Source organism: Pseudophryne corroboree, chromosome 3 (genome assembly GCF_028390025.1).
Source record: "Pseudophryne corroboree isolate aPseCor3 chromosome 3, aPseCor3.hap2, whole genome shotgun sequence".
In the NCBI taxonomy this organism is placed as follows: Eukaryota; Metazoa; Chordata; class Amphibia; order Anura; family Myobatrachidae; genus Pseudophryne; species Pseudophryne corroboree.
In genome coordinates this window covers 430,630,601-430,655,506 of record NC_086446.1, presented here as the reverse complement: position 1 = coordinate 430,655,506, position 24,906 = coordinate 430,630,601, and the positions used below count along the sequence as shown (strand labels likewise).

Here is a 24,906-nt window from a genome sequence, read left to right as displayed (position 1 = left end):
ACACCAGTTTAAAAACACGTACAATGTAAAGGTCTTGTCATAGTGCACAATTGCACGCATGTACAGTATACTCAAACATAGGCGTTACCCCTGCATTCTGGATTGCCAGCGCTTCCTGTCTCCCATACCCTTTTTCAGGGGACTTTGCCCATCCACCCGATACAAGCCTGATTCTGGCATTGGGACAGTGCGCATGCATCACCAGCTTAACCACGCTCAGCGTGTTTTGTCATAATGGACTTTGTTAGGGGGTTGCGTCCTGTTAAAAACCCTCCTCATATCTACCACTGGTTAAGTTCTGCATGAACATACTATGTATAAACAGGGTCCAGTTTCTTAAAGGTGCATAGACACTGGGCGTTTTTGCCCCTATGTGTATGCTGAGCGATGATTTGAAAATTGCTGGCTGTAAAATCGCACAGTGAATACACACTGAGCGATTTTCACACGGCCCATTGACTCACAGGGATGAACCACTTTTCACAGTAGGACGGCAACGGCTAGCGATAATGCGGTAAACTTGCATCAGCAGTTCGCGCTCATCGCCCGGCCATACACACTAGCAATTTTGAGCTCAAAGTAGCTCAAAACGCCCCAAATTTGCTACGTTGAGCTCAAAATTGCCCAGTGCGTATGCACCTTATCCCTTCACTTGGTAATCGACTTACGATTACAGTCTTTCAGATATCAGTAAACTGAATACCCATGTTTTGCTACGGAATTTCAACTATTATTGTTAAGGCTTTCCTGGTAAACTACATTTTTAGTCTTTTCTGGCTGGAGAATGGCCAGGCTGTCAGATGAGCTGACTCTGGAACAGGCAACATACAACTGGCCATGGGAGAAGCAGTCACTACTCAGATACACCCCAGCCGCTTTCAAACTCTGCCCCTGAGTTTTGTTAATGGTCATGGCATAGCAGTCTTTTACCTGGACCTGCAGCCATTTGAACTGGAAATAGTAACCTGAGGGGATCAGAGGAATTCTCGGAATGAAGACAGTTTTGGGTGGATGCTAAAGAAGCTGCTAACAATCTTCCAATTTAAAATGAAACAAAAATCGACAGATTGTCGGTAAAATAATTGTTAAAAAATGATTGTTTTGAAACCTAGATTAACATGACGCTAAAAATGTATACACCTAATTAGGCACTTAGGGCCTAATTCAGACCTGATTGACGAAGACGGGGGAAAGGTCCCCGTAACATCAATTAAACAGGTCATGCTTTTCACTTATTGAAAGTCTCCAAGTTCCGCCTATCATCTGTATATATTTTTATATATATATATATATATATATATATATATACATATACATACAGTAGCATGTATATCAAGTAGAAAAATACATAGAAGGATGAAAATACATATTCAGTATACAAAGGGAAATATATACATGATTTACATCAACCCTAGCTTAAAAAAGGATGAGTAAAAGTGAAGGCAGTCATAAAAATACATACAGTCATAAAAACAATCATATTAAAGCAGAGGCATCTTAAGAGAGGAGGGGGCCCATGTGCAGACTCTGGTTGGGCCCCCTCCTCTCCACGGTGCCGTAGGCTCTAGCATTGAGGGAGAGTCTAATGTGCATGTGCTGACAAAATTTGTACTGCGCATGCGCGGTGCCCATTTTGGAAGGGATTTTCTTCCACGACGGCTGCGACTGCAGCGTCCGACGGTGGACTCCGGAGAGGTGAGTACTAAAATATGGGTGCAATGTGTGCCGTGCGGGCTTCCCCTGGACTCAGGGGCCAGTGTGTACCGCACACATTGCATCCATGATAGAAACCCCTATGAACTAAAGGTACTATGTCACACACTTCATTTAAACCTTTAGGAAATAAAGTGCTTAATTTATTGATCCAGAATGATTCTCCCTGAGCTAAATGTCTCCCGCTAGATGTACACTAACATGTTCAATTACTTTCAATGTAAACATCCAGTTCTGGCTATTGGTTGATGGCCATCCCTACCCTGGATCTGTTCACTGACTGCTGGCTCTGTCTTGCCATATTCAGTCAATGCTGGGACATTCCTGGGCCATGCCTCCTCCCAGCATCAGTGAGGATGGTGTTGGGCCCCACAGCAGCTGCACCTACAGTATTATAGCTACGCCCTTCATTTTGAGGCATAAGAGATTACAGCCACGTTGGACTAATTATGTTTTTTTGTGTTTGTGAGAATAATGGTTACTCTTATATGAATGCATGTTAAAAGCTCGTATATAATAGAGTATAAGCCGACTTTTTCAGAACTTTTTTTTGTGCTGAAAAAGCCACCTCGGCTTATACTCGAGTCAGCTTTAGAGTGCCAGATATGCCCCACAGTGCCAGGTCTGCCAGATATGCCCCACAGTGCCAGATATGCCCCACAGTGCTAGATACTTACCCTCCGTCGCTCCCGCGCTGTCTTCTGAAGGAGGGACACGGAGAGCGCAGCGCGCGGCTCTCCTGTGTCCCTCCTGCATCTCCATCGGCAGCGGCGTCTGAGTGGTAAAGGAAGTGCACGAACCGGCACTTCCTATAACACACGCCGCTGCCGCCGGAGATGCAGGAGGGACACAGGAGAGCCGCTCTCCGTGTCCCTCCTTCAGAAGACAGCGCGGGAGCGACGGAAGGGTAAGTATCTAGCACTGTGGGGCATATCTGGCAGACCTGGCACTGTGGGGCATATCTGGCACACCTGGCACTGTGGGGCATATCTGGCACACCTGGCACTGTGGGGCACACCTGGCACTGTGGGGCACATCTGGCACTGTGGGGCACATCTGGCACACCTGGCACTGTGGGGTGCATCTGGCACTGTGGGGCACGTCTGGCACTGTGGGGCACGTCTGGCACATCTGGCACTGTGGGACATATCTGGCACTGTGGGACATATCTGGCACATCTGGCACTGTGGGGCATATCTGGCACTGTGGGGCATATCTGGCACTGTGGGGTCTGTGTACGGGTAGAGCTGCATTTCCCACCCTTGGCTTATACTCGAGTCAATACGTTTTCCCAGGTTTTTGTGGTAAAATTAGGTGCCTCGGCTTATGGCCCTCATTCTGAGTTGATCGCAGCAGCAAGAAAGTTAGCAATTGGGCAAAACCATGAGCACTGCAGGAGGGGTAGATATAACATGTGCAGAGAGAGTTAGATTTGGGTGGGGTGTGTTCAATCTGCAATCTAATTTGCAGTGTAAAAAAAAAAGCAGCCAGTATTTACCCTGCACAGAAACAAACTAACCCACCCAAATCTAACTCTCTCTGCACATGTTATATCTGCCTCCCCTGCAGTGCACATGGTTTTGCCCAATTGCTATCAAAAATCCTGCTGCGATCAACTTGGAATTACCCCCTATATTCGGGTCGACTTATACTCGAGTATATACGGTATATATTTTTTCCACTAGTATAACCTACCAGGTTCAGAAGGAAAACAGGAGCCAAAGAGGCATTGGGTAAGATGGCATATGCTTGGATATCCATTTTTGGTGAGATAGATACATTTCCAGGTTTTATGTCCAAAGATGGAGCTGAGGTAGATGAAATCTGCAGTTTCATAAGCATATTGGGGTACATCTTCGATAACTGTAACAAAAATATACTGTAGTAGCAAGGATGGAAAATATTACTTTGTTGAAGATTGTATCAAACTTTATGAGAACAGACCTTGCCTCTTACCTGAGGTATCAGTGCCCCGAATGAGGAAGTGTTCAGTCTAATGTTAAAATCCTTAGGAATCTGTGGTGGAATTGGTATTTGTCATTACCTTTGAAACAGGACTAATATGTAATATAATTATTGTATGTACTAAATATAAACGGGATCCGGTCTCTAGGTCGACAGTAACTAGGTCAACCACTATTGGTTGACAGTAACTAGGTCAACAGGGTCTCTAGGTTGACAGGTCAAAAGGTCGACATGAGTTTTTCACAATTTTTTTCTTTTTTTTTAACCTTTTCATACTTAACGATCCACGTGGACTACAGTTGGAACGGTAATCTTTCCCGAAGCGCAAGCCATGCGAGGGGACACGGTGCACTAATTGGGGTTCCAGGTCACTCTACGAAGAGAACGACACCAAAAAACATAAAAAAACTCATGTTGACCTTTTGACCTGTCAACCTAGACCATGTTGACCTAAAGACCCTGTCGACCTAGAGACCCTGTCGACCTAGACACTGTCGACCTAGTTACTATCTACCTTACATCCCACACCCAATATAAATACCTTTAATTGTATTTCAAACTGGGTTACTAGTATGTTACTAGTAAACAAATACTTAAATGGTCTTTTCTTTTATTGAGTATCACATGCAATCACCCAGTTTTGCTAAATATCACATTTATCTTTTTCTGGCTTCAGTCTGTACATTTCAGCTTTGTTTTTATATCGCAAAGCAGAGTTATGGTGTGTACACACGGTGAGATTTTTTCTTCCGATTCTGACTATTTAGTCAAAATCGGAAGAAAAGTTACTGCAGATCGCAAGGTGACAGTCACCTTTTGATCCCGATTCGATGCCGATGCGTAGTCCCGCGTGGTCGGCATCGAAAGAAAAGATAGATTGTGCAGGCAAGTCAATTTTGACTATCTCTATAGATGATATAGTCAAAATTGACACTTAGCCAAAATCGCACATAGTCAGTATCGCAAGCACAGTCATTATGTGCTTGCGATACTGACTATGTGCCGACCCGGCCCCCTGTCGCATAGTGAGAATCGGGCATAGCCCGAATCTCACCATGTGTACACACCTTACTTATTTTCTTTGAACATAGCAGCAATACTGTTCTCATGAATAAGGGCAATTACAATAAACCCTTCTTGATTATGTATATGCCAGACTACAAAAATCACTGAGGAAGGCAAGAAAGAAATCTAGTTAGTTACTAACGTTAAAGCATGTACAAGTTGATTAATTAAATTCATCTCATCTTGAAAAATAAGTTTTAATATAGACAACAATAAAGGTCTTTGGGGAGGGCACTAGGTTGCACACCCTAAATCCAAACATAACGATAGGTGCTACCATGCTGATCATTGTAGTTCCACAGAGTAAGAAGAAAATATGCAAGTGCACACCCTAGGCACCAAGTACTGCGAATAATAATAATAATAACAATAAACTTTAAAAATAAGGTGATTGTCATCATTTACCAAAAATACATGGGTGCACCCACTGCATTCAGATGACATCATCAGGTGGGTTCCTAACAGTCCCTAAGGTACAAGTCCAGGGCACAGGACCCCCCGCCCCCCAAATCAGCACAGTCTTACTCCCCCAAGGCATAACACTAGTAAGAGGTTAAAGTGTTAGTAAGTGTTAATAAGAAGCATTAGCTATGTATTATTAGTTTTACATGGGTTAGAGGTAATATTAATAGGTTTTACAGAAGTAGTAAAATAATAATAAAGTGCTAAAAAGGTGCTGATCTAAATATTACAATGTGATGCCCCAAGGCAACAATGCCACACTAACATTCTTGACATATAGGTTATGCTTCTTATTAACACTTACAGTACTAACATTTTAACTTCTCACTAGTGTCGTGCCTTGGGGTAGTAGGCATGTGCTGACTTCGGGGGTCCCGTGCCCTGGACTTGTTAGGGGCCCACCTGATGATGAGGTCACCTGGACACGGTGAGTGGGCCCATAGATTTTTGGGCAAAGATTATGGTCAAACACCTAATTTTTGCTCTATGTTAAATTGTTTACTATTATTATTGTTACTAGCAGTGCTTGGTGCCTAGAGTGTGCACCTGCAATTTTTATTTTATCTGTATGGAACAATAAAGGTCTGCAAGCACCACAAACAGTGCATATCTTAGATATATCCCCACTGTACTGTATTTGTTGTTCAGCAATGTTTAGAGTGTCCCAGATTATCACAAGATCAGCTATTGTCTATCATTTGCCTCTTGCACAATAGCTCAGATAGATCTGAGGGGATGTAGTTATGTGATCGGCGGTCAGGAGACCGCCAGTCACATTACCTCCGCCTACATCCCGCACTCTCACAATCCTGGCAGTCGGCATGCCGACCAACAGGGACCATGTCCACGACACCCATAGAGTAAGAACAGAACCTGTGGCAACCACAGGTCACCACCGAGCGCACAGCGTAGTAAGTGCAGCGACCTGTGGGATGCCGGCGTCGGTATGCCGAAACCGCCGATCACGCAATACACACCCGATCTGAGAACACTAATGCAAATAACAATAGAGGTCACACTAGTATCTTTTTTTAACAGTGCTTAAATTAGGTCCTTTGTGCCATCATTTACTTTGAACAATCCAAACTAAATATTAAAATTTTATCACAAGTTCTATTGGGTGGACTTTAGCAATTTGAAGTGTGTTGCAGTTAGAGTTATTGCTGAAGACTATTACTATTCTGTATTTGCTACATTTATGTAGGCTGGGTACTCACTATGCTGACTGATCTGCCGACAGGTGGATTCACCGACACAGCAGCCAATTTGGAAAGCACACACACCAATCGGCCACTCAATATGTTAGTCCTGACATCACAACTGGGTGGCCATTAAGATTTGTGCACCCAGTTGTGATGTTAGTGTCAGCGGTCCCTGCAGCCAGTGTATGGGTGGATGGCGGGTCACCTATATACACAGCCAGACATGCTGATATATAAGTAAGATATATCAGCATTGTCTGTTATGCAAGGCCAATGCGATGTGTGTATGAATGACATCATTCACAGACGTAGAGTATACTGTACACATCTCAGATATATATCGTTCATCCCTCGAACAATATATCTGTCTAGTGTGTACCCAGCATTAGAAACCCAGTCTTATAAATATTGGTAGGTATCTCTCTGGCTCCAATTTTATGCTGCGCCTGTGTCTAACAATTATAGATTAATCAATCTTAATAAACCGAACCTGGAACCGATGGTGTGAAGGGCACGTTCGCCGCTATAAGGTGTCAAAGTCAGAAAAATATCTCTATGCACACTACCATATTTGCACCTCATACATGTCCGCGCTGCGCATGCGTACACTCTCCCGTGCGTATACTCGCAGTCGCGTGCACCCGCAGGCGCACGGTATGCGCATTTACGGTAGAGTTTATGTGATCGTAGCGTGCGACTCAATCGTTACATATTTTAACTATATAATGTATTTTAAAGATCATGGTCCCTTTGATAGATTCTGAAAGTTTAGTTAATATAGCATGTTCCTGGACAGAGAGATCCCTCTTTGTATTGTACGAAGGGTCCAACAGGGGTCATACAGTGGTGTTTAGTATCCATCGGAAGAGTATTTAATTAGCAATATTCCGGTGTTGGTTTGGAGCGGATTAATCGCTCGTGCGAATAGTTATGGACATAAGAAGTTTATGTCCATTTACTATTATTTGCACTTACTTAGCCATGCGGCGGGAAACCTAGTTTCCCACCCACCTGAGCAGTTGGAAGTAGCCACAGCCCACCTGTATGAATCAACCTATGACCTTTTGTTATAATGCGAAGCCGAATTCCTGTGCCCAATGAACAATGAGATTGTAGGGACCATTGAATTGTATTGTGTGTGGGGCATAAATAGACAAGCCGATGGTATCCAGCTCACTCTCTTCAACGGTTCTCATTGCTGATAATCGGGAGCTGGATATCCAGAGGCGCATGCGATCGTTTCCCCTTGTGCGTAAGTTTTTCTCCGCAATCATATTGTTCTTACTGTTATTGTGAGCCATTTCTCTCTCTCTCTCTCTCTCTCTCTTCTCCTCTTTCTCTCTTATTTTCCCTTAAAACGTAATTGTATTGTATTGTATTTCCTGTGTAGTTATCTGGTTAGTTAGTCTATGTTATATTGTAGTGTATGACTTGTATTGTATTAATTCTTTTGCAAGTATAACATTCATGGCCCTCATTCCGAGTTGATCGGTCGCAAGGCGAATTTAGCAGAGTTACACACGCTAAGCCTACGCCTACTGGGAGTGTATCTTAGCTTCTTAAAATTGCGACCGAAGTATTCGCAATATTGCGATCACAAACTACTTAGCAGTTTTAGAGTAGCTCCACACTTACTCTGCCTGTGCGATCAGTTCAGTGCTTGTCGTTCCTGGTTTGACGTCACAAACACACCCAGCGTTCGCCCAGACACTCCCCCGTTTCTCCGGCCACTCCTGCGTTTTTCCGGAAACGGTAGCGTTTTCATCCACACGCCCATAAAACGCCGTGTTTCCGCCCAGTAACACCCATTTCCTGTCAATCACACTACGATCGCCGGAGCGATGAAAAAGCCGTGAGTAAAAATACTATCTTCTTAGCAAAATAACTTGGCGCAGTCGCAGTGCGAACATTGCGCATGCGTACTAAGCGGATTTTCACTGCGATGCGATGAAAAAGAACGAGCGATCAACTCGGAATGAGGGCCCATAATATATATATATATATATAAGGCGTTGGACCCTAAGCACGGTATCTGTGTATTTCTTATAGTGTTAAGTATTCTCAGAGCGTCGGTGACGCTCGAACAGCTTTTGAGTTAATAAGGTTATACGGTGTTGCATTTACACCCTATCACTACACTAAGGTTTTGCTGCATAATACTCTGTTTATGGTTTAGATATAAAGGTTTAACATTGTGAGCGTCTGCGCCGCTGGTGATCTCCTCGTGGTCCCGAGCGTCCGCTACGCTATAGCGAATCATTACGTTAGTCGGCAGCCAATAGCGTGCCTGCCTGTGTTCCCTTGGCCGTGAGCGAACGTGACGCTTGAGCGTCTCGACCACGGCTAAGCGAGTGTTACGCAACGTGCGTACCCTTACGGTGCTCCATACGTAAATAGCGTACATTGTTCTTAGACCTCTTAAAGGGTTTTATATAAGATAAATATTTAGCTTTATCAAAGGAGTTGTGAGCTACTCCTACCAATATAAACAGATAGAGAAATTAATAGAGGCGCTCATGACATCCAACCATAATTATCCAGGTTCAGTTACAACCAAAGAGTCAGATATATTTATAAAATATATATTTAATATTCACAAAGATCCAGTAAAATCTTTTACCACTTAATAAAACCAATTCATGAGTAATATTAATCGTAGATTACTGATTTACCATATATGAATGCAAAAACGTGTATTATCTAAACTGTTACAATGGTTCCTGTATCAATGGAACTTACTGAAATGGCTAATAGAAAGTTCAAATGTAACAATATGTTACAGTCCGTAAGAGACACTGTAGCTACAGCTGCTGAATATGATTCATATATGAGACACCGTTTGCTGCATGTAGAAAAAACTTCAATATGAGTGACCGGCATGTGTAAATCAATTGTGTATAGAAGTTTACCTCTCCATATGGGCTGGTGAACCCGAGCGTCCCCGGGTGAGTCCAAAACTTGCCCAGAGAAATGTGAAATATGAAGCAGAAGGATATGTGGCGTATGTGGATATAAAAACCACGCTGATTCGAGCTGGATTGTCCTGCAGATGCTCGCCAAATCAATGCTGTGAGAATATGAGGAGAAAGCAGGTGTGCGGCTGTTTGATGGAAACCGCCACGTGTGTCCAGCTGTATTGTGATTCTCTTCCTAGCCACCTGGACGTGCACCGTCCGCCGGTGGTCAACGGGAGGAAGGATGATATGCGCTGGTCACAGTGGCCGCACAGAGCTCACGGCTTGATTCCGTATTGAATACTGGCTGCTTGCTATTGATGCCGGTGGATTTCAGGCAGAAGTGGCTGTATCCTGGAATGTGCAGGTATTCAGTGAGAAGATAGGAGGAATCTACGAATAATATTACTCATGAATTGGTTTTATTAAGTGGTAAAAGATTTTACTGGATCTTTGTGAATATTAAATATATATTTTATAAATATATCTGACTCTTTGGTTGTAACTGAACCTGGATAATTATGGTTGGATGTCATGAGCGCCTCTATTAATTTCTCTATCTCTCTGGCTCCAGCCTCCCCTAAAAGGTCCAATGCACAATGCAGCAACAATTTTCTCTCCACGTTCTCATTTATTATACATGTTCTCAAGCTGATCCTGAGTCGCATGCGAATTTGAATGTGACCACATCTAGCAAATTTTTATCAATCTGCGTATGCACCGTAAGCTTTATACGCTTCTTTAGGTACTTAGAAGAAATTTTGACCTGTACAAATCTCTGTCTCCACTGTGACCATTGAATGGGTGTTGCTGGGTGTCAAATGGCATGCCAAATTTAATTGCTCCTTATTTCTTGCACCTACAATAGTAGGAGGTGTGTGTACCTGCAGATGATATTGAGGACATGGCCATCTTAACATATGGACACACTGGGCAGCTGCTGAGGCTGGGCTGTGGGGCATCTACTCACTGGTGTGGCGCCTCCGGAGCTTCTTGGGAGGCAGGTAGAGCATTTTACCCAGCTTTACACACATTGGGGTATATTTACTAACATTCGTAATTTTCCGTTTGAGGTCAAAGTTCAATCACGAATGACATCGAAAGTGTAAAATTGCAACTTTTTGAATTGATTACGACTAATTTACTAAGCTGCCGTATTCTGCATTTTCGGGTTTTCTGATGTCGATGTAATTCGGTTTTTTTTGCAGTGTTTTACGTGAGTGAATTGTAAAACACTGCCGACTTTAATACAATGAATCTTGGCCGGATCTGAGAGATCCGTGCTGGGCTTCATTGTTCACCTTGTAAATAAAAATAAAATAGTTTAAATGTTCAAAAAAAATTGCGTGGGGTCCCCCCTCCTAAGGCAAACCAGCCTCGGGCTCTTTGAGCCGATCCTGGTTGCAGAAATAATAAGAATTTACTTACCGATAATTCTATTTCTCGTAGTCTGTAGTGGATGCTGGGGACTCCGTCAGGACCATGGGGAATAGCGGGCTCCGCAGGAGACAGGGCACATCTAAAAAGCTTTTTAGGTCACATGGTGTGTACTGGCTCCTCCCCCTATGACCCTCCTCCAAGCCTCAGTTAGGTACTGTGCCCGGACGAGCGTACACAATAAGGAAGGATCTTGAATCCCGGGTAAGACTCATACCAGCCACACCAATCACACCGTACAACTTGTGATCTGAACCCAGTTAACAGTATGATAACAAAACGAAGTAGCCTCTGAAAAGATGGCTCACAACAATAGTAATAACCCGATTTTTGTAACAATAACTATGTACAAGCATTGCAGACAATCCGCACTTGGGATGGGCGCCCAGCATCCACTACGGACTACGAGAAATAGAATTATCGGTAAGTAAATTCTTATTTTCTCTAACGTCCTAGTGGATGCTGGGGACTCCGTCAGGACCATGGGGATTATACCAAAGCTCCCAAACGGGCGGGAGAGTGCGGATGACTCTGCAGCACCGAATGAGAGAACTCCAGGTCCTCTTTAGCCAGAGTATCAAATTTGTAAAATTTTACAAACGTGTTCTCCCCTGACCACGTAGCTGCTCGGCAAAGTTATAATGCCGAGACTCCTCGGGCAGCCGCCCAGGATGAGGCCACCTTCCTTGTGGAATGGGCATCTACATATTTCGGCTGTGGCAGGCCTGCCACAGAATGTGCAAGCTGAATTGTACTACAAATCTAGCGTGCAATAGACTGCTTAGAAGCAGGAGCACCCAGCTTGTTGGGTGCATACAATATAAACAGCAAGTCAGACTTTCTGACTCCAGCCGTCCTAACTATATATATATATATATATATATATATATATATATATATATTTTTTTTTTTAGGGCCCTGACAACGTCTAGTAACTTGGAGTCCTCCAAGTCCCCAGTAGCCGCAGGCACCACAATAGGTTGTTTCAGGTGACAACGCTGACACCCCTTAAGGAAGAAAATGGAGACGAGTCCCAGTTCTGCCCTGTTCAAATGGAAAATTTTAATATGGGCTTTTGTAAAACAAAGCCGCCCATTCTTTTTGACAATCGCCTGGCCGAGGCCAGGACTAACAACATGGTCACTTCCCATGTGAGATATTGGTCAACAGCATGGTTACTTTCCATGAGATATTTCAAATCCACAGATTTGAGCGGTTCAAACCAATATGATTTTAAGGAATCCCAACACTATGTTGAGATCTCACGGTGCCCCTAGAGGCACAAAAGAACTGTATATGGAATACACCCTTTACAATCTGGACTTCAGGAACTGAAGTCAATTTTTTTCTGGAAGAAAATCTACAGGGCCGAAATTTAAATCGTAATGAACCCCAATTTGAGGCTCAAAACACTCCTGTTTTCAGGAAGTGCAGAATCGACCTAGTTGAATTTCCTTCGTGGAGCCTTCCTGGCCTTACCCACGCAACATATTTTCACCACATGTGGTGATGACGTTGTGCGGTCACCTCCTTCCTGGCTTTGACCAAGGTAGGTATGACCTCTTATGGAATGCCTTTTTCCCTTCAGGATCCGGTATTCAACCGCCATGCCGTCAAACGCAGCCGCGGTAATTCTTGGAAAAGACATGGTACTTGCTGAAGCAAGTCCCTTCTTAGCTCCCCAGGCCCTTAGTCCTCTGTGAGCATCTCTTGAAGCTCCGGGTACCAAGTCCCTCTTGGCCCATCCGGAGCCACTAGTATAGTTCATACTCCTCTATGTCTTATAATTCTCAATACCTTGTTTATGAGAAACAGAGGAGGGAACCCATACACTGACTGGTACACCCACGGTGTTACCAGAACATCCACAGCTATCGCCTGAAGGTCTCATGACCTGGCGGAATACCTGTCCCGTTTTTCGGGCGGGACGCTATCATGTCCACCTTTGGTCTTTGCCAACGGTCCACAATCATGCTGAAAAACTTCCCTATGAAGTTTCCACTCTCCCGGGTGGAGGTCATGCCTGCTGAGGAAGTCTGCTTCCCAGTCATCCACTCTCGGAAAGAACACTGCTGACAGTGCTATCACATGATTTTCCGCCTAGCGAAAAATCCTTGCAGTTTTGTCACTGCCCTCCTGCTTCTTGTGCCGCCCTTTCTGTTTACGTGGGCGACTGCCGTGATGTTATCCCACTGGATCAATACCGGCTGACCTTGAAGCAGAGGTCTTGCTAAGTTTAGAGCCTTATAAATTTGCTCTAAGCTTATTTATGCAGAGAGAATTCTCCAGACTTAATCACACTTCCCTGGAAATTTTTTCCCTGTGTGACTGTTCTCCAGCCTCTCAGGCTGGCCTCCGTGGTCACCGGCATCCAATCCTGAATGCCAAATCTGCGGCCCTCTAGAAGATGAGCACTCTGTAATCACCACAGGAGAGACACCCTTGTCCTTGGATATAGGGTTATCCGCTGATGCATCTGAGGATGCGATCCGGACCATTTGTCCAGCAGATCCCACCGAAGAGTTCTTGCGGGAAATCTGCCGAATGGAATTGCTTCGTAATAAGCCACCATTTTTACCAGGACTCTTGTGCAATGATGCACTGACACTTTTCCTGGTTTTAGGAGGATCCCGATTAGCTCGGATAACTCCCTGGCTTTCTCCATTGGGAGAAACACGTTTTTCTGGACTGTGTCCAGAATCATCCCTATGAACAGTAGACGTATCATCGGAAAAAGCTGCGATTTTGGAATATTTAGAATCCACTCGTGCTGTCGTAGAACTACTTAAGATAGTGCTACTCCGACCTCCAACTGTTCTCTGGACCTTGCCCTTATCAGGAAAGCGTCCATGTTTCCTTTTAAGAAAAATCATCATTCCGGCCATTACCTTGGTAAAGACCCGGGGCGCCGTGGACAACCCAAACGGCAGCGTCTGAACTGATAGTGACAGTTCTGTACCAGGAACCTGAAGTACCCTTGGTGAGAAGGGCAAATTTGGACCTGTAGGTAAGCGTCCCTGATATCCAGTGACACCATATCGTCCCCTTCTTCCTGGTTCGCTATCACTGCTCTGAGTGACTCCATCTTGATTTGAACGCTTGTATGTAAGTGTTCAAATATTTCAGATCTCACCGAGCCGGTTGGCTTCAGTACCACAATATAGTGTGGAATACTACCCCCTTCCATGTTGTAAGAGGGGTACTTTGATTATCACCTGCTGGGAATACAGCCTGTGAATTGTGTGAGGGGGAGATGTCTCGAATTTCCAATGTACACCTGGGATACTACATGTAGGATCCCGGAGTTCCCTTGCGAGTGAACCCCCTGCGTACTGAAACTCTTGAGATGACCCCCTACCGCACCTGAGTCCGCTTGTACGGCCCCAGCGTTATGCTGCGGACTTGGCAGAAGCTGTGAGGGGCTTCTGTTCCTGGGAATGGGCTGCTTGCTGCAGTCTTCTTCCCTTTCCTCTACCCCTGGGCAGATATGACTGGCCTTTGCCCGCCTGCCCGTATGGGGACGAAAGGACTGAGACTGAAAAGACTGTGTCCTTTTTTGCCGATATGTGATTCGGGGTAACAAAAAGTGGATTTTTCAGCTGTTGCCATGGCCACCAGGTCCGATGGACCGCCCCTTTATACGGCAATACTTCCACATGCCGTCTGGAATCTGCCTCACCTGACCACTGTCGTGTCTTCGTCTGGCAGATATGTACATCACATTTACTCTTGATGCCAGAATGCAAATATCCCTCTGCGCATCACGCATATATAGAAATGCATCCTTAAAATGCTCTATAGTCAATAAAATCTTGTCCCTGTCAAGGGTATCAAAATTTTCAGTCAGGAAATCCGACCAAGCCCCCTCAGCGCTGCACATCCAGGCTGAGGCGATTGCTGGTCGTAGTATAACACCAGTGTGTGTGTATATACTGTCATGATATTTTTCAGCTTTTGAGGGCGGCCGTATCTAGAGACGGTAACGCCATGTTTTTATAAGCGTGTGAGTGCCTTATCCACCCTAAGGTGTGTTTCCCAACTCGCCCTTACTTCTGGCGGGAAAGGGTATACCGCCCATAACTTTCTATCGGAGGAACCCCACGTCACACACTTCGTTTAATTTATCTGATTCAGGCAAAACTACAAGTAGTTTATTCACACCCTACAAAATACCCTTATTTGTGGTACTTGTAGTATCAGAAATATGTAACAGCTCCTTCATTGCCCTTAACATGTAACTCGTGGCCCTATAAGGAAAATTACGTATGTTTCTTCACCGTCGACACTGGGGTCAGTGTCCATGTCTGTGTCTGTCGACCGACTGAGGTAAATGGGCGTTTTTACAAGCCCCTGACGGTGTCTGAGACGCCTGGACCGGTACTAATTTGTCCGCCGGCCATCTCATGTCGTCAACCGTCTTGCAGCGTGTTGACATTATCACGTAATTCCATAAGTAGACCATCCATTCCGGTGTCGACTCCCTAGAGAGTGACATCCACAATACAGGCAATTTGCTCCGCCTCCTCACCAACATTTTCCTCATACATGTCGACACACACGTACCGACATACAGCACACACACAGGGAATGCTCTGATAGAGGACAGGACCCACTAGCCCTTTGGGGAGACAGAGGGAGAGTTTGCCAGCACACACCAAAAGCGCTATAATGTATATAACAACCCTAGAAGGTGTTGTTTTTATATATGCGCTCTTAATATATCATTATATCGCCAATTTATGCCCCCCTTCTCTTTTAACCCTGTTTCTGTAGTGCAGTGCAGGGGAGAGTGGGAGCCTTCCTCACCAGCGGAGCTGATCAGGAAAATGGCGCCGTGTGCTGAGGAGAATAAGCTCCGCCCCCTTTTCGGCGGGCTTTTCCTCCCGGTTTTTTAATAACTGGCCTGGGTTAAAATACATACATATAGCCTTAATGGCTATATGTGATGTATTTATTTGCCAAATAGGTATTTATATTGCTGCCCAGGGCGCCCCCAGCAGCGCCCTGCACCCTCCGTGACCGTGTCAGTGAGCCGTGTGACAACAATGGCGCACAGCTGCAGTGCTGTGCGCTACCTCTCTGAAGACTGTGAAGTCTTCTGCCGCCTGTTTCCGGACCTCCGTTCCGCCGTCTTTCTTCAGCGTCTGTAAGGGGGATTGGTGGCGCGGCTCCGGGACGAACCCCAGGCTGACCTGTGTTCCGACTCCCTCTGGAGCTCAGTGTCCAGTAGCCTAAGACTTCAATCCTCCTGCACGCAGGTGAGTTGCAAGTCTCTCCCCTAAGTCCCTCGTTGCAGTGATCCTGTCGCCAGCAGGAATCACTGATTAGAAACCTAAAAAAAAACTTTACTAAACAGCTCCTTAAGAGAGCCATCCAGTTTGCACCCTTCTCGGACGGGCACAAAAACCTAACTGAGGCTTGGAGGAGGGTCATAGGGGGAGGAGCCAGTACACACCATGTGACCTAAAAAGCTTTTTAGATGTGCCCTGTCTCCTGCGGAGCCCGCTATTCCCCATGGTCCTGACGGAGTCCCCAGCATCCACTAGGACGTTAGAGAAATGGGGAAAAAATGGACAGGGGTTCCCCCATATTTAAACAACCAGCATCGGGCTCTGCGCCTGGTCCTGGTTCCAAAAATACGGGGGACAAAAAGCGTAGGGGTCCTCCGTATTTTTGAAACCAGCACCGGGCTCCACTAGCTGGACAGATACTGCCACAGCCGGGGGTCACTTTTATACAGTGCCCTGCGGCCGTGGCATCAAATATCCAACTAGTCACCCCTGGCCGGGGTACCCTGGGGGAGTAGGGACCCCTTCAATCAAGGGGTTCCCCCCCCCCAGCCACCCAAGGGCCAGGGGTGAAGCCCGAGGCTGTCCTCCCCATCCAATGGGCTGCGGATGGGGGGCTGATAGCCCTTGTTTAAAGTGTTTGATATTGTTTTTAGTAGCAGTACTACAAGTCCCAGCAAGCCTCCCCCGCAAGCTGGTACTTGGAGAACCACAAGTACCAGCATGCGGAGGAAAAACGGGCCCGCTGGTACCTGTAGTACTACTACTAAAAAAATACCCCAAAAAAGACATTACACACACACCTTGATAGTATAACTTTAATACATCCATCCACACCACCATATACACATACTTACCTATGTCCCCACGCAGGTCGGTCCTCTTCTCCAGTAGAATCCATGGTGTACCTGTTGAAAAAATCATACTCACATAATCCAGGGTAGAAGGCTCCTCGGATAATCCTTTTGTAATCCACGTACTTGAAAAAATAAAAAAACGGATACCCGACCTCGCACTGAAAGGGGCCCCATGTTTTCACATGGGACCCCTTTCCCCGAATGCCAGAAACCCCCTCTGACTTATGTCTAAGTGGGTTTCTTCAGCCAATCAGGGAGAGCCACGTTGTGGCACCCTCCTGATCGGCTGTGTGCTCCTGTACTGACTGACAGGCGGCACACGGCAGTGTTACAATGTAGCGCCTATGCGCTCCATTGTAACCAATGGTAGGAACTTTCTGCTCAGCGGCGAGGTCACTTTCGGTCAACCGCTGAGCAGAAAGTTCCCACCATTGGTTACAATGGAGCGCATAGGCGCTACATTGTAACACTGCCGTGTGCCGCCTGTCAGTCAGTACAGGAGCACACAGCCGATCAGGAGGGTGCCACAACGTGGCGCTCCCTGATTGGCTGCAGAAACCCACTTAGACATAAGTCAGAGGGGGTTTCTGGCATTCGGGGAAAGGGGTCCCATGTGAAAACATGGGGCCCCTTTCAGTGCGAGGTCGGGTATCCGTTTTTTTATTTTTTCAAGTACGTGGATTACAAAAGGATTATCCGAGGAGCCTTCTACCCTGGATTATGTGAGTATGATTTTTTCAACAGGTACACCATGGTTTCTACTGGAGAAGAGGACCGACCTGCGTTGGGACATAGGTAAGTATGTGTATATGGTGGTGTGGATGGATGTATTAAAGTTATACTATCAAGGTGTGTGTGTAATGTCTTTTTTGGGGTATTTTTTTAGTAGTAGTACTACTACAGGTACCAGCGGGCCCGTTTTTCCTCCGCATGCTGGTACTTGTGGTTCTCCAAGTACCAGCTTGCGGGGGAGGCTTGCTGGGCCTTGTAGTACTGCTACTAAAAACAATATCAAACACTTTAAACAAAGGCTAGCAGCCCCCCATCCGCAGCCCATTGGATGGGGGGGACAGCCTCGGGCTTCACCCCTGGCCCTTGGGTGGCTGGGGGGGACCCCTTGATTGAAGGGGTCCCCACTCCCCCAGGGTACCCCGGCCAGGGGTGACTAGTTGGATATTTGATGCCACGGCCGCAGGGCACTGTATAAAAGTGACCCCCGGCTGTGGCATTATCTGTCCAGTTAGTGGAGCCCGGTGCTGGTTTAAAAAATACGGGGGACCCCTACGCTTTTTGTCCCCTGTATTTTTGGAACCAGGACCAGGCGCAGAGCCCGATGCTGGTTGTTTAAATATGGGGGAACCCCTGTCCATTTTTTCCCCATATTTCTGCAACCAGGATCGGCTCAAAGAGCCCGAGGCTGGTTTGCCTTAGGAGGGGGGACCCCACGCAATTTTTTTTTTGAAAATTAACAGTTTCCCACCCCTTCCCACTGATATACATGCACGGATCTCATGGATCCGTACATGCCTATCCAATCACGGCTCAAAAAAGCAGGTCTGGGTTTTTTTAGCACTTTTTTACGAATTGTAATTTATCACGGCAGTGTTTGGCTATTTTGAGATTTGCACTTTTTAGTAAATGAGCGAGTTCTACTAATTTGCTGGCGTATTTGACCGATGGTGTATTCATTCGTATTTTTTTTTCAGGACTTCCAAAAAAATACGAATGCCCTCATCACTGCCGTGATTTGAGTTTAGTAAATTCCCGAGATGACACTTTGAAGAAAAAACGGCATCTCGGTCAAAATCGGGAGCTTAGTAAATATACCCCTTTCTCTTCCTACTTGCCAGTCTGCAGCCAGACAGTGAATGATGTTAGAATGCTTATTGGTGAATGGCTGGAGCTATCCACCAATTAGAGTGCAGACAGCAATTCACTGTATGGAAGCATGTGGAGAGACGGTGCAGGACGTGTAAGCAGGTGATCTTTTTTTGCATATTCCCGTGAATGGGTGAGTAGGGGACCCAGTGTATTGCTTTGCCCATGGCTTACAGTTCTCCTAAGACAGCCCTAAGTGACAACGGTGAATTTCGCAGATGTAGGACTCTCAGTGCGAGATTGCATAGATGTGTATGGCTCAAAATACTGACGAATAGTCACATTAACATTCTGTTCACAGTGCGCGTTCGGAATTGCATTCGTATTACGGCCCTCATTCCGAGTTGTTCGCTCGCAAGGCGATTTCAGCAGAGTTACACACGCTAAGCCGCCGCCTACTGGGAGTGAATCTAAACTTCTTAAATGTGCGACCGATGTATGCGCAATATTGCGATCACAAAACTTCTTAGCAGTTTTAGAGTAGCTTCAGACTTACTCTGCCTGTGCGATCAGTTCTGTGCTTTTCGGTCCCGGCTGACGTCATAAACACACCCAGTGTTCGCCCAAGCACTCCCACCGTTTCTCCAGACACGCCTGCGTTTTTTCCGGAAACGGTAGCGTTTGGAGTCACACGCCCTTAAAACGCCGTGCATCCGCCCAGTAACACCCATTTCCTGTCAATCACAATGCGAACGTCGGAGCGATGAAAAAGCCGTGAGTAAAAATACTAACTCCATAGTAAAGTTACTTGGCGCAGTCGCAGTGCGAACATTGCGCATGCGCACTAAGAGAATTCTCACTGCGATGCGATGAAAAATACCGAGCGAACAACTCGGAATGAGGGCCTACATGTGACTCAGAGTCAGGCCCTCAGTTCGCGCTTAGACATACCATATTGTCAGTGACATTGAAGACCAGTCTTCCAGCTAAATGATAAACAAGTCCAGCTGTGTTAAACAAGTAATCAGAGACTCCAAAGTAAATCATGAGGTTGTGGTCCACAGGTAAGGACAGGGCATGCGGTGAGAATGGAGGAGGATTGCGATGAGAGAGTTCGAAAAATTCTCCCTGTGGGAAAACAACGATTAATTAATATTACAAACAGAGGTACTAGAAATATAGAAATTGATAAGTAAACATACATCTGTGTATATATATTTTTCTCTAACGTCCTAGTGGATGCTGGGGACTCCGTAATGACCATGGGGAATAGACAGGCTCCGCAGGAGACAGGGAACTTTAAGAAAGAATTTGGATTCTGGTGTGCTCTGGCTCCTCCCTCTATGTCCCTCCTCCAGACCTCAGTTTGAATCTGTGCCCGGACGAGCTGGGTGCAGTTTAGTGAGCTCTCCTGAGCTTGCTATAAGAAAGTATTTTGTTAGGTTTTTTATTTTCAGGGAGATCTGCTGGCAACAGACTCCGTGCGTCGTGGGACTGAGGGGAGAGAAGCAGCCCTACTCTCTGCAGATAGGTCCTGCTTCTTAGGCTACTGGACACCATTAGCTCCAGAGGGATCGTACACAGGATCTCACCCTTTGTCGTCCGATCCCGGAGCCGCACCGCCGTCCCCCTCGCAGAGCCGGAAGACAGAAGCTGGGTGAAAGAAGCAAGAAGACTTCAAAATCGGCGGCAGAAGACTCCAGTCTTCACTGAGGTAGCGCACAGCACTGCAGCTGTGCGCCATTGCTCCCACACTACACCCACATACTCCGGTCACTGTAAGGGTGCAGGGAGCAGGGGGGGACGCCCTAGGCAGCAATTAGAGACCTCTTTGGCATAAGTTTGCATATCTACAGTTGGGCACTGTATATATGTATGAGCCCCCGCCAAAAATTGTACTTTAAAGTGGGACAGAAGCACTCACCAGCACCATATTTTTTCTCCACAGCACAGCTGAGAGGAAGCTCCCCAGTCTCTCCCCTGCAGTTACACGGTAGAAGAGGGTAAAAAGAGAGGGGGGGTGGGTGGGCACATAATTAGGCGCAAAAATCAATATAAACTGCAGCTACTGGGTTAACATTAAGTTACTGTGTTATTCCTGGGTTAATAGCGCTGGGGTGTGTGCTGGCATACTCTCTCTCTGTCTCTCCAAAGGGCCTTATGGGGGAATTGTCTTCAGATGAGCATTCCCGGAGTGTGTGGTGTGTCGGTACGTGTGTGTCGACATGTCTGAGGTAAAAGGCTCCCCTAAGGAGGAGATGGAGCAAATGTGTGTGAGGGTGTCTCCGTTGACAACGCCGACACCTGTTTGGATATGTGTAATTAAGTGCTAAGCTGAATTTATTGCACAAAAGATTAGAGAACAGACAGGGAATCTACCCATGTCTGTCCCTATGTCGCAGAGACCTTCAGAGTCTCTCAATGATCACTAGCCAAAATAATAGACACTGATATCGACACGGAATCTGACTCCAGTGTCGACTACGATAATGCAAAGTTACAGCCAAAATGGCAGAAAAGTATTCAATATATGATTATTGTAATAAAAGATGATTTGCATATCACTGATGACTTATCTGTCCCTGACACAAGGGTACACATGTTTAAGGGGAAGAAAGCTGAGGTAAATTTCCCTCCTCTCATGATGAAAAAGAGCGGGAATCTCCAGACAAGAGACTGCAGTTTCCCACAAAGAATTCTTAGGGAGTATCCTTTCCCTACTAGGGCCAGGATACGATGGTAATCTTCCCCTAGGGTGTCACGTTTGCCCAAAAGGTAGCCCTGACGTAACAGCTATCCTCAGGGATCCTGCAGATAACGTGCACATTCTGTTACACTACTCAGACCGGCGATTGTGTCGGCATGGGTTTATAGCGCTGTAGCAGCGTGGACAGGTACCTTATCAGCAGAGATTGAGACCCTAGTATGTATGTATATATATATATATATATATATATATATTATAATATAATATATATATGTATATATAGAGAGATATATATATTAAAGATGCTGTCTTAAGAGATATATATATAAAACATGCCCAAAGAGACATTAGTCTACTGGGTTCTAGAGTCAAAGCTATGTCGATTTCTGCTTGACGTGTCCTGTAGAATATGCAATGGACAGATGATGCTGACTTAAGAGGCATATGGAAGGCTAAGGATTGTGTGGAGAAAGGTTCTCGGACCTGGTCTCCACAGCTATAGCTGGTAATTCTGATATTTTGCCTTATATTCCTGCACAGCCTAGGAAAGCATGACATTATCAAATGCAGCCTTTCGAACACAAAGAAACAAGAAAGTCCGAGGTGCGTCCTTTCTTGGTAGAGGCAGGGGTAGAGGAAAGAAGCTGCACAACACAGCTAGTTCCCAGGAACAGAAGTCCTCCCCAGCCTCTACAAAATCCACAGCATGTCGCTGGGGCTCCACAGGTGGACTAGTAAGAAAGGGAGGTTTGTGGACGGCCGCACAGGAAAAACTGTAAATTATATTGTTAACTCAGAAAAACTGACACTCACGGGATATATTTTCCCTTAATTGGTCAATAGTGTACCACCACCAATTGGTATATTGGTAACTACGATTTTGACGGTCAGTGGTGCTCCCAAGGGTATAGAAACATATATCAGAACAAGGAAGGCTTTTAGAAAAGACAAAAGATGACCCTGGTAGGGAGCACTGTTATCTGAGATAACACAAAAAGTAATTTTGTAAAGGAAACAATCATAAAATATAACAATTTATTGGTATGCCTTAAAAAATACTAATTTATTAATTAAATATATATGATCTTGAGCGAAAGATGTTTCTTTGAAAAATATATATATTATTTTGAAGATGGCCTCAGCCTCAATAATTAAATGAATATAAGGTCCGTCTTATTTGGTGATTCCCTTAACACAATACGTTGGGGATCGAAGTGGTAAAAAATTGAAAGGTGTGACCATCATCTAATCAGTCATATAGCCCATACATAAGTTTCACAGGGCAATTGGTTTGAATCATGGGTCACTAATACGTAACTTCGATTGGGTCACCTGTACATCAGTACAAGTCCTGAAAGTCAGCACGAAATATCTGTGGAGCTGTTAGTGGTGGGCATAAGTGAGTTATCCACCCACCTGGTGATATTTCCACCTGTATGAAAAATTATAATGATAGTTATGGTTGTTCACATTCGTTAATTGCAGAGGTTTGTAACTCAACCCGAGATTTATAAATGACACATCAGTTCAATAAGATTGCAGTAATTCTCTTTAAGCTGTACATACTCTCCAAAATGCACATTCTTAGAGCATTATTGTGCTCATAGCAAATGGCACAAGTATCGCAATTAATCACCGGTTATCAGACAGTATTGATAACGATTTAGGCACTAGATAGAGATGTGTATAGTGGCCAAGATACAGGTGTGAATGCCCTTCTACTGTTCTCTCGTCATGCCAATTGGTATAGGACGAGGAATGAGAGAGGGCAAGTGCACCCAACTAGGCCAGAAGAAAGAAAGAGGAGGTATCAAGCAGAGTGACCTGCGGTAGGTACTCCCTGATGCCCTTGGAACAGGCAGTGCAGAGAGTATTAAACCTACACTAAGGTCTCATATGCGGTACACTCCTTAAATTCCTAATTGTACTGTAGGTATTCTTACAGAACAAATATATACCATTTCTCACAATGAGAGTGTCTGAATTTCATTGATGTGCTGAATAAAAGAAACCGCGTTTTTTTGTATGGTTGTTACCGGAAAAGGCAAAGCACTAAAACTTGCACTTGGTCTCTCCAACCATACACTCATAGAAGTATTCTTTGCTTGGTCACAAATGTATATATCACAGATGAAACAACAATTAGCTCAATGTTACTATGTTAAGTTGAACATTGAAGTTAAGCTAAGTGGCAAGTGCTGTGGTCCTAATGTGATAATTGAAACACAAATTTGTTGGGATTAACTGATATTCATGAACAGCTGTTCCCCTTTGTGTGGATACTTCCGCAGTTAATACTATATGATCTTATGCAGTAATATTGATCAGCAACCAATTGACACTTTAGTTGATAATATCTATCCTACTCCCATTGATGCATGATACCATATAAGAAAAAAAGAAATTTCCAGCAATAGAGAAGAAAAACGTATGCAGACTTATTGAAATTAACTGATATTAATGAACAATTATTCCCCCTTGTGCAGATATATCTTAGGCAACAGGGTAGCAGTTTGAAAGATAGTGTTGCTGCTGCTGTACTTTGCAAATGATACAATGTGATCTTGTGCAGTTTATATTGTTCAGCAACCAAATGACACTTTAGATGATAGTATCAATCCTGCTACAATTAGTGCATATTACCACGTGGGGAAAAAATAACATTTCCAGCAATTGAGAAGAAAACAGTGTGCATAATATGTATCAGGTGTCAAGTAAAATTTAGCAGCATGCAGGAGAATCTATGTGGTTTGATCATACAGTTACCACTCCTGAAGCTGGCCTCGGAGAGGAGGGGAAATGCCGCCCCAGGATCCCGTGCAAGAATGTCCTCACGATCGGGGGCTTACTCCGACTCGTTGGCCGTACAGAGACTCGCCTGCCAAGGCTGCTCTGATCAGCGGCGGATAGCCGCTTCCTCCGCTTGCGCTACCACAGTGCTGACTGTGACTGACGGACCCGTGAGTCACGTGTGCGCACCACGTGACTCACCCAGTATTCCTTTCCTGACGTACGTTTCGCAATGCTTGATCACAGGTGATTCAGTCGCCTGTTGGCTGTGTTTATAAAGGGAAAATACTCTCCATTCACAGCTTAAAGTGATTAATTCAATCCGTTCAACTACCGGTAATTACTCTCACTGTGTACAGAATTGATTAGCGGGTTTAAAATCCCAGAAACAGTTCTATATCTGACAGGAAGAGCTATACGAGAAATAGATGATTAAATAAACATGAATACATACAGGTGAGAAGGTTAAGAAAAATAAATTAAGAAAAAAGTGATAATGGTTTTATAAATTAAATTATTTTTATATTTATCTATATATCATGATCAAAAAATTGGAAAAATTGATTGATGAATTTAGTACCAGTATTAAAGTATCATTTTCATATAGTAATGAGTATGTTAAATTTATATACTAATAATTACGTTAAA

The 24,906-nt window shown here is 44.9% G+C and overlaps 1 protein-coding gene across 7 annotated transcripts in view; it reads right to left on the bottom strand.

The window, feature by feature from the left end:
- Nucleotides 1–24,906, bottom strand: part of LOC135055850 (bactericidal permeability-increasing protein-like) — a 203,603-nt gene that overhangs the window by 16,865 nt on the left and 161,832 nt on the right. For 6 of the 7 annotated variants that reach the window (XM_063960386.1, XM_063960385.1, XM_063960387.1 and 3 more), the window contains 3 exons: nucleotides 19,713–19,889; nucleotides 3,670–3,729; nucleotides 3,409–3,576 (listed from right to left, as the gene is read on the bottom strand). In XM_063960386.1, the coding sequence (XP_063816456.1) occupies nucleotides 3,409–3,576; nucleotides 3,670–3,729; nucleotides 19,713–19,889 (405 nt within the window). The remainder of the gene's footprint in view (nucleotides 1–3,408; nucleotides 3,577–3,669; nucleotides 3,730–19,712; nucleotides 19,890–24,906) is intronic. The other variant, XM_063960388.1, reaches the window with a different exon arrangement.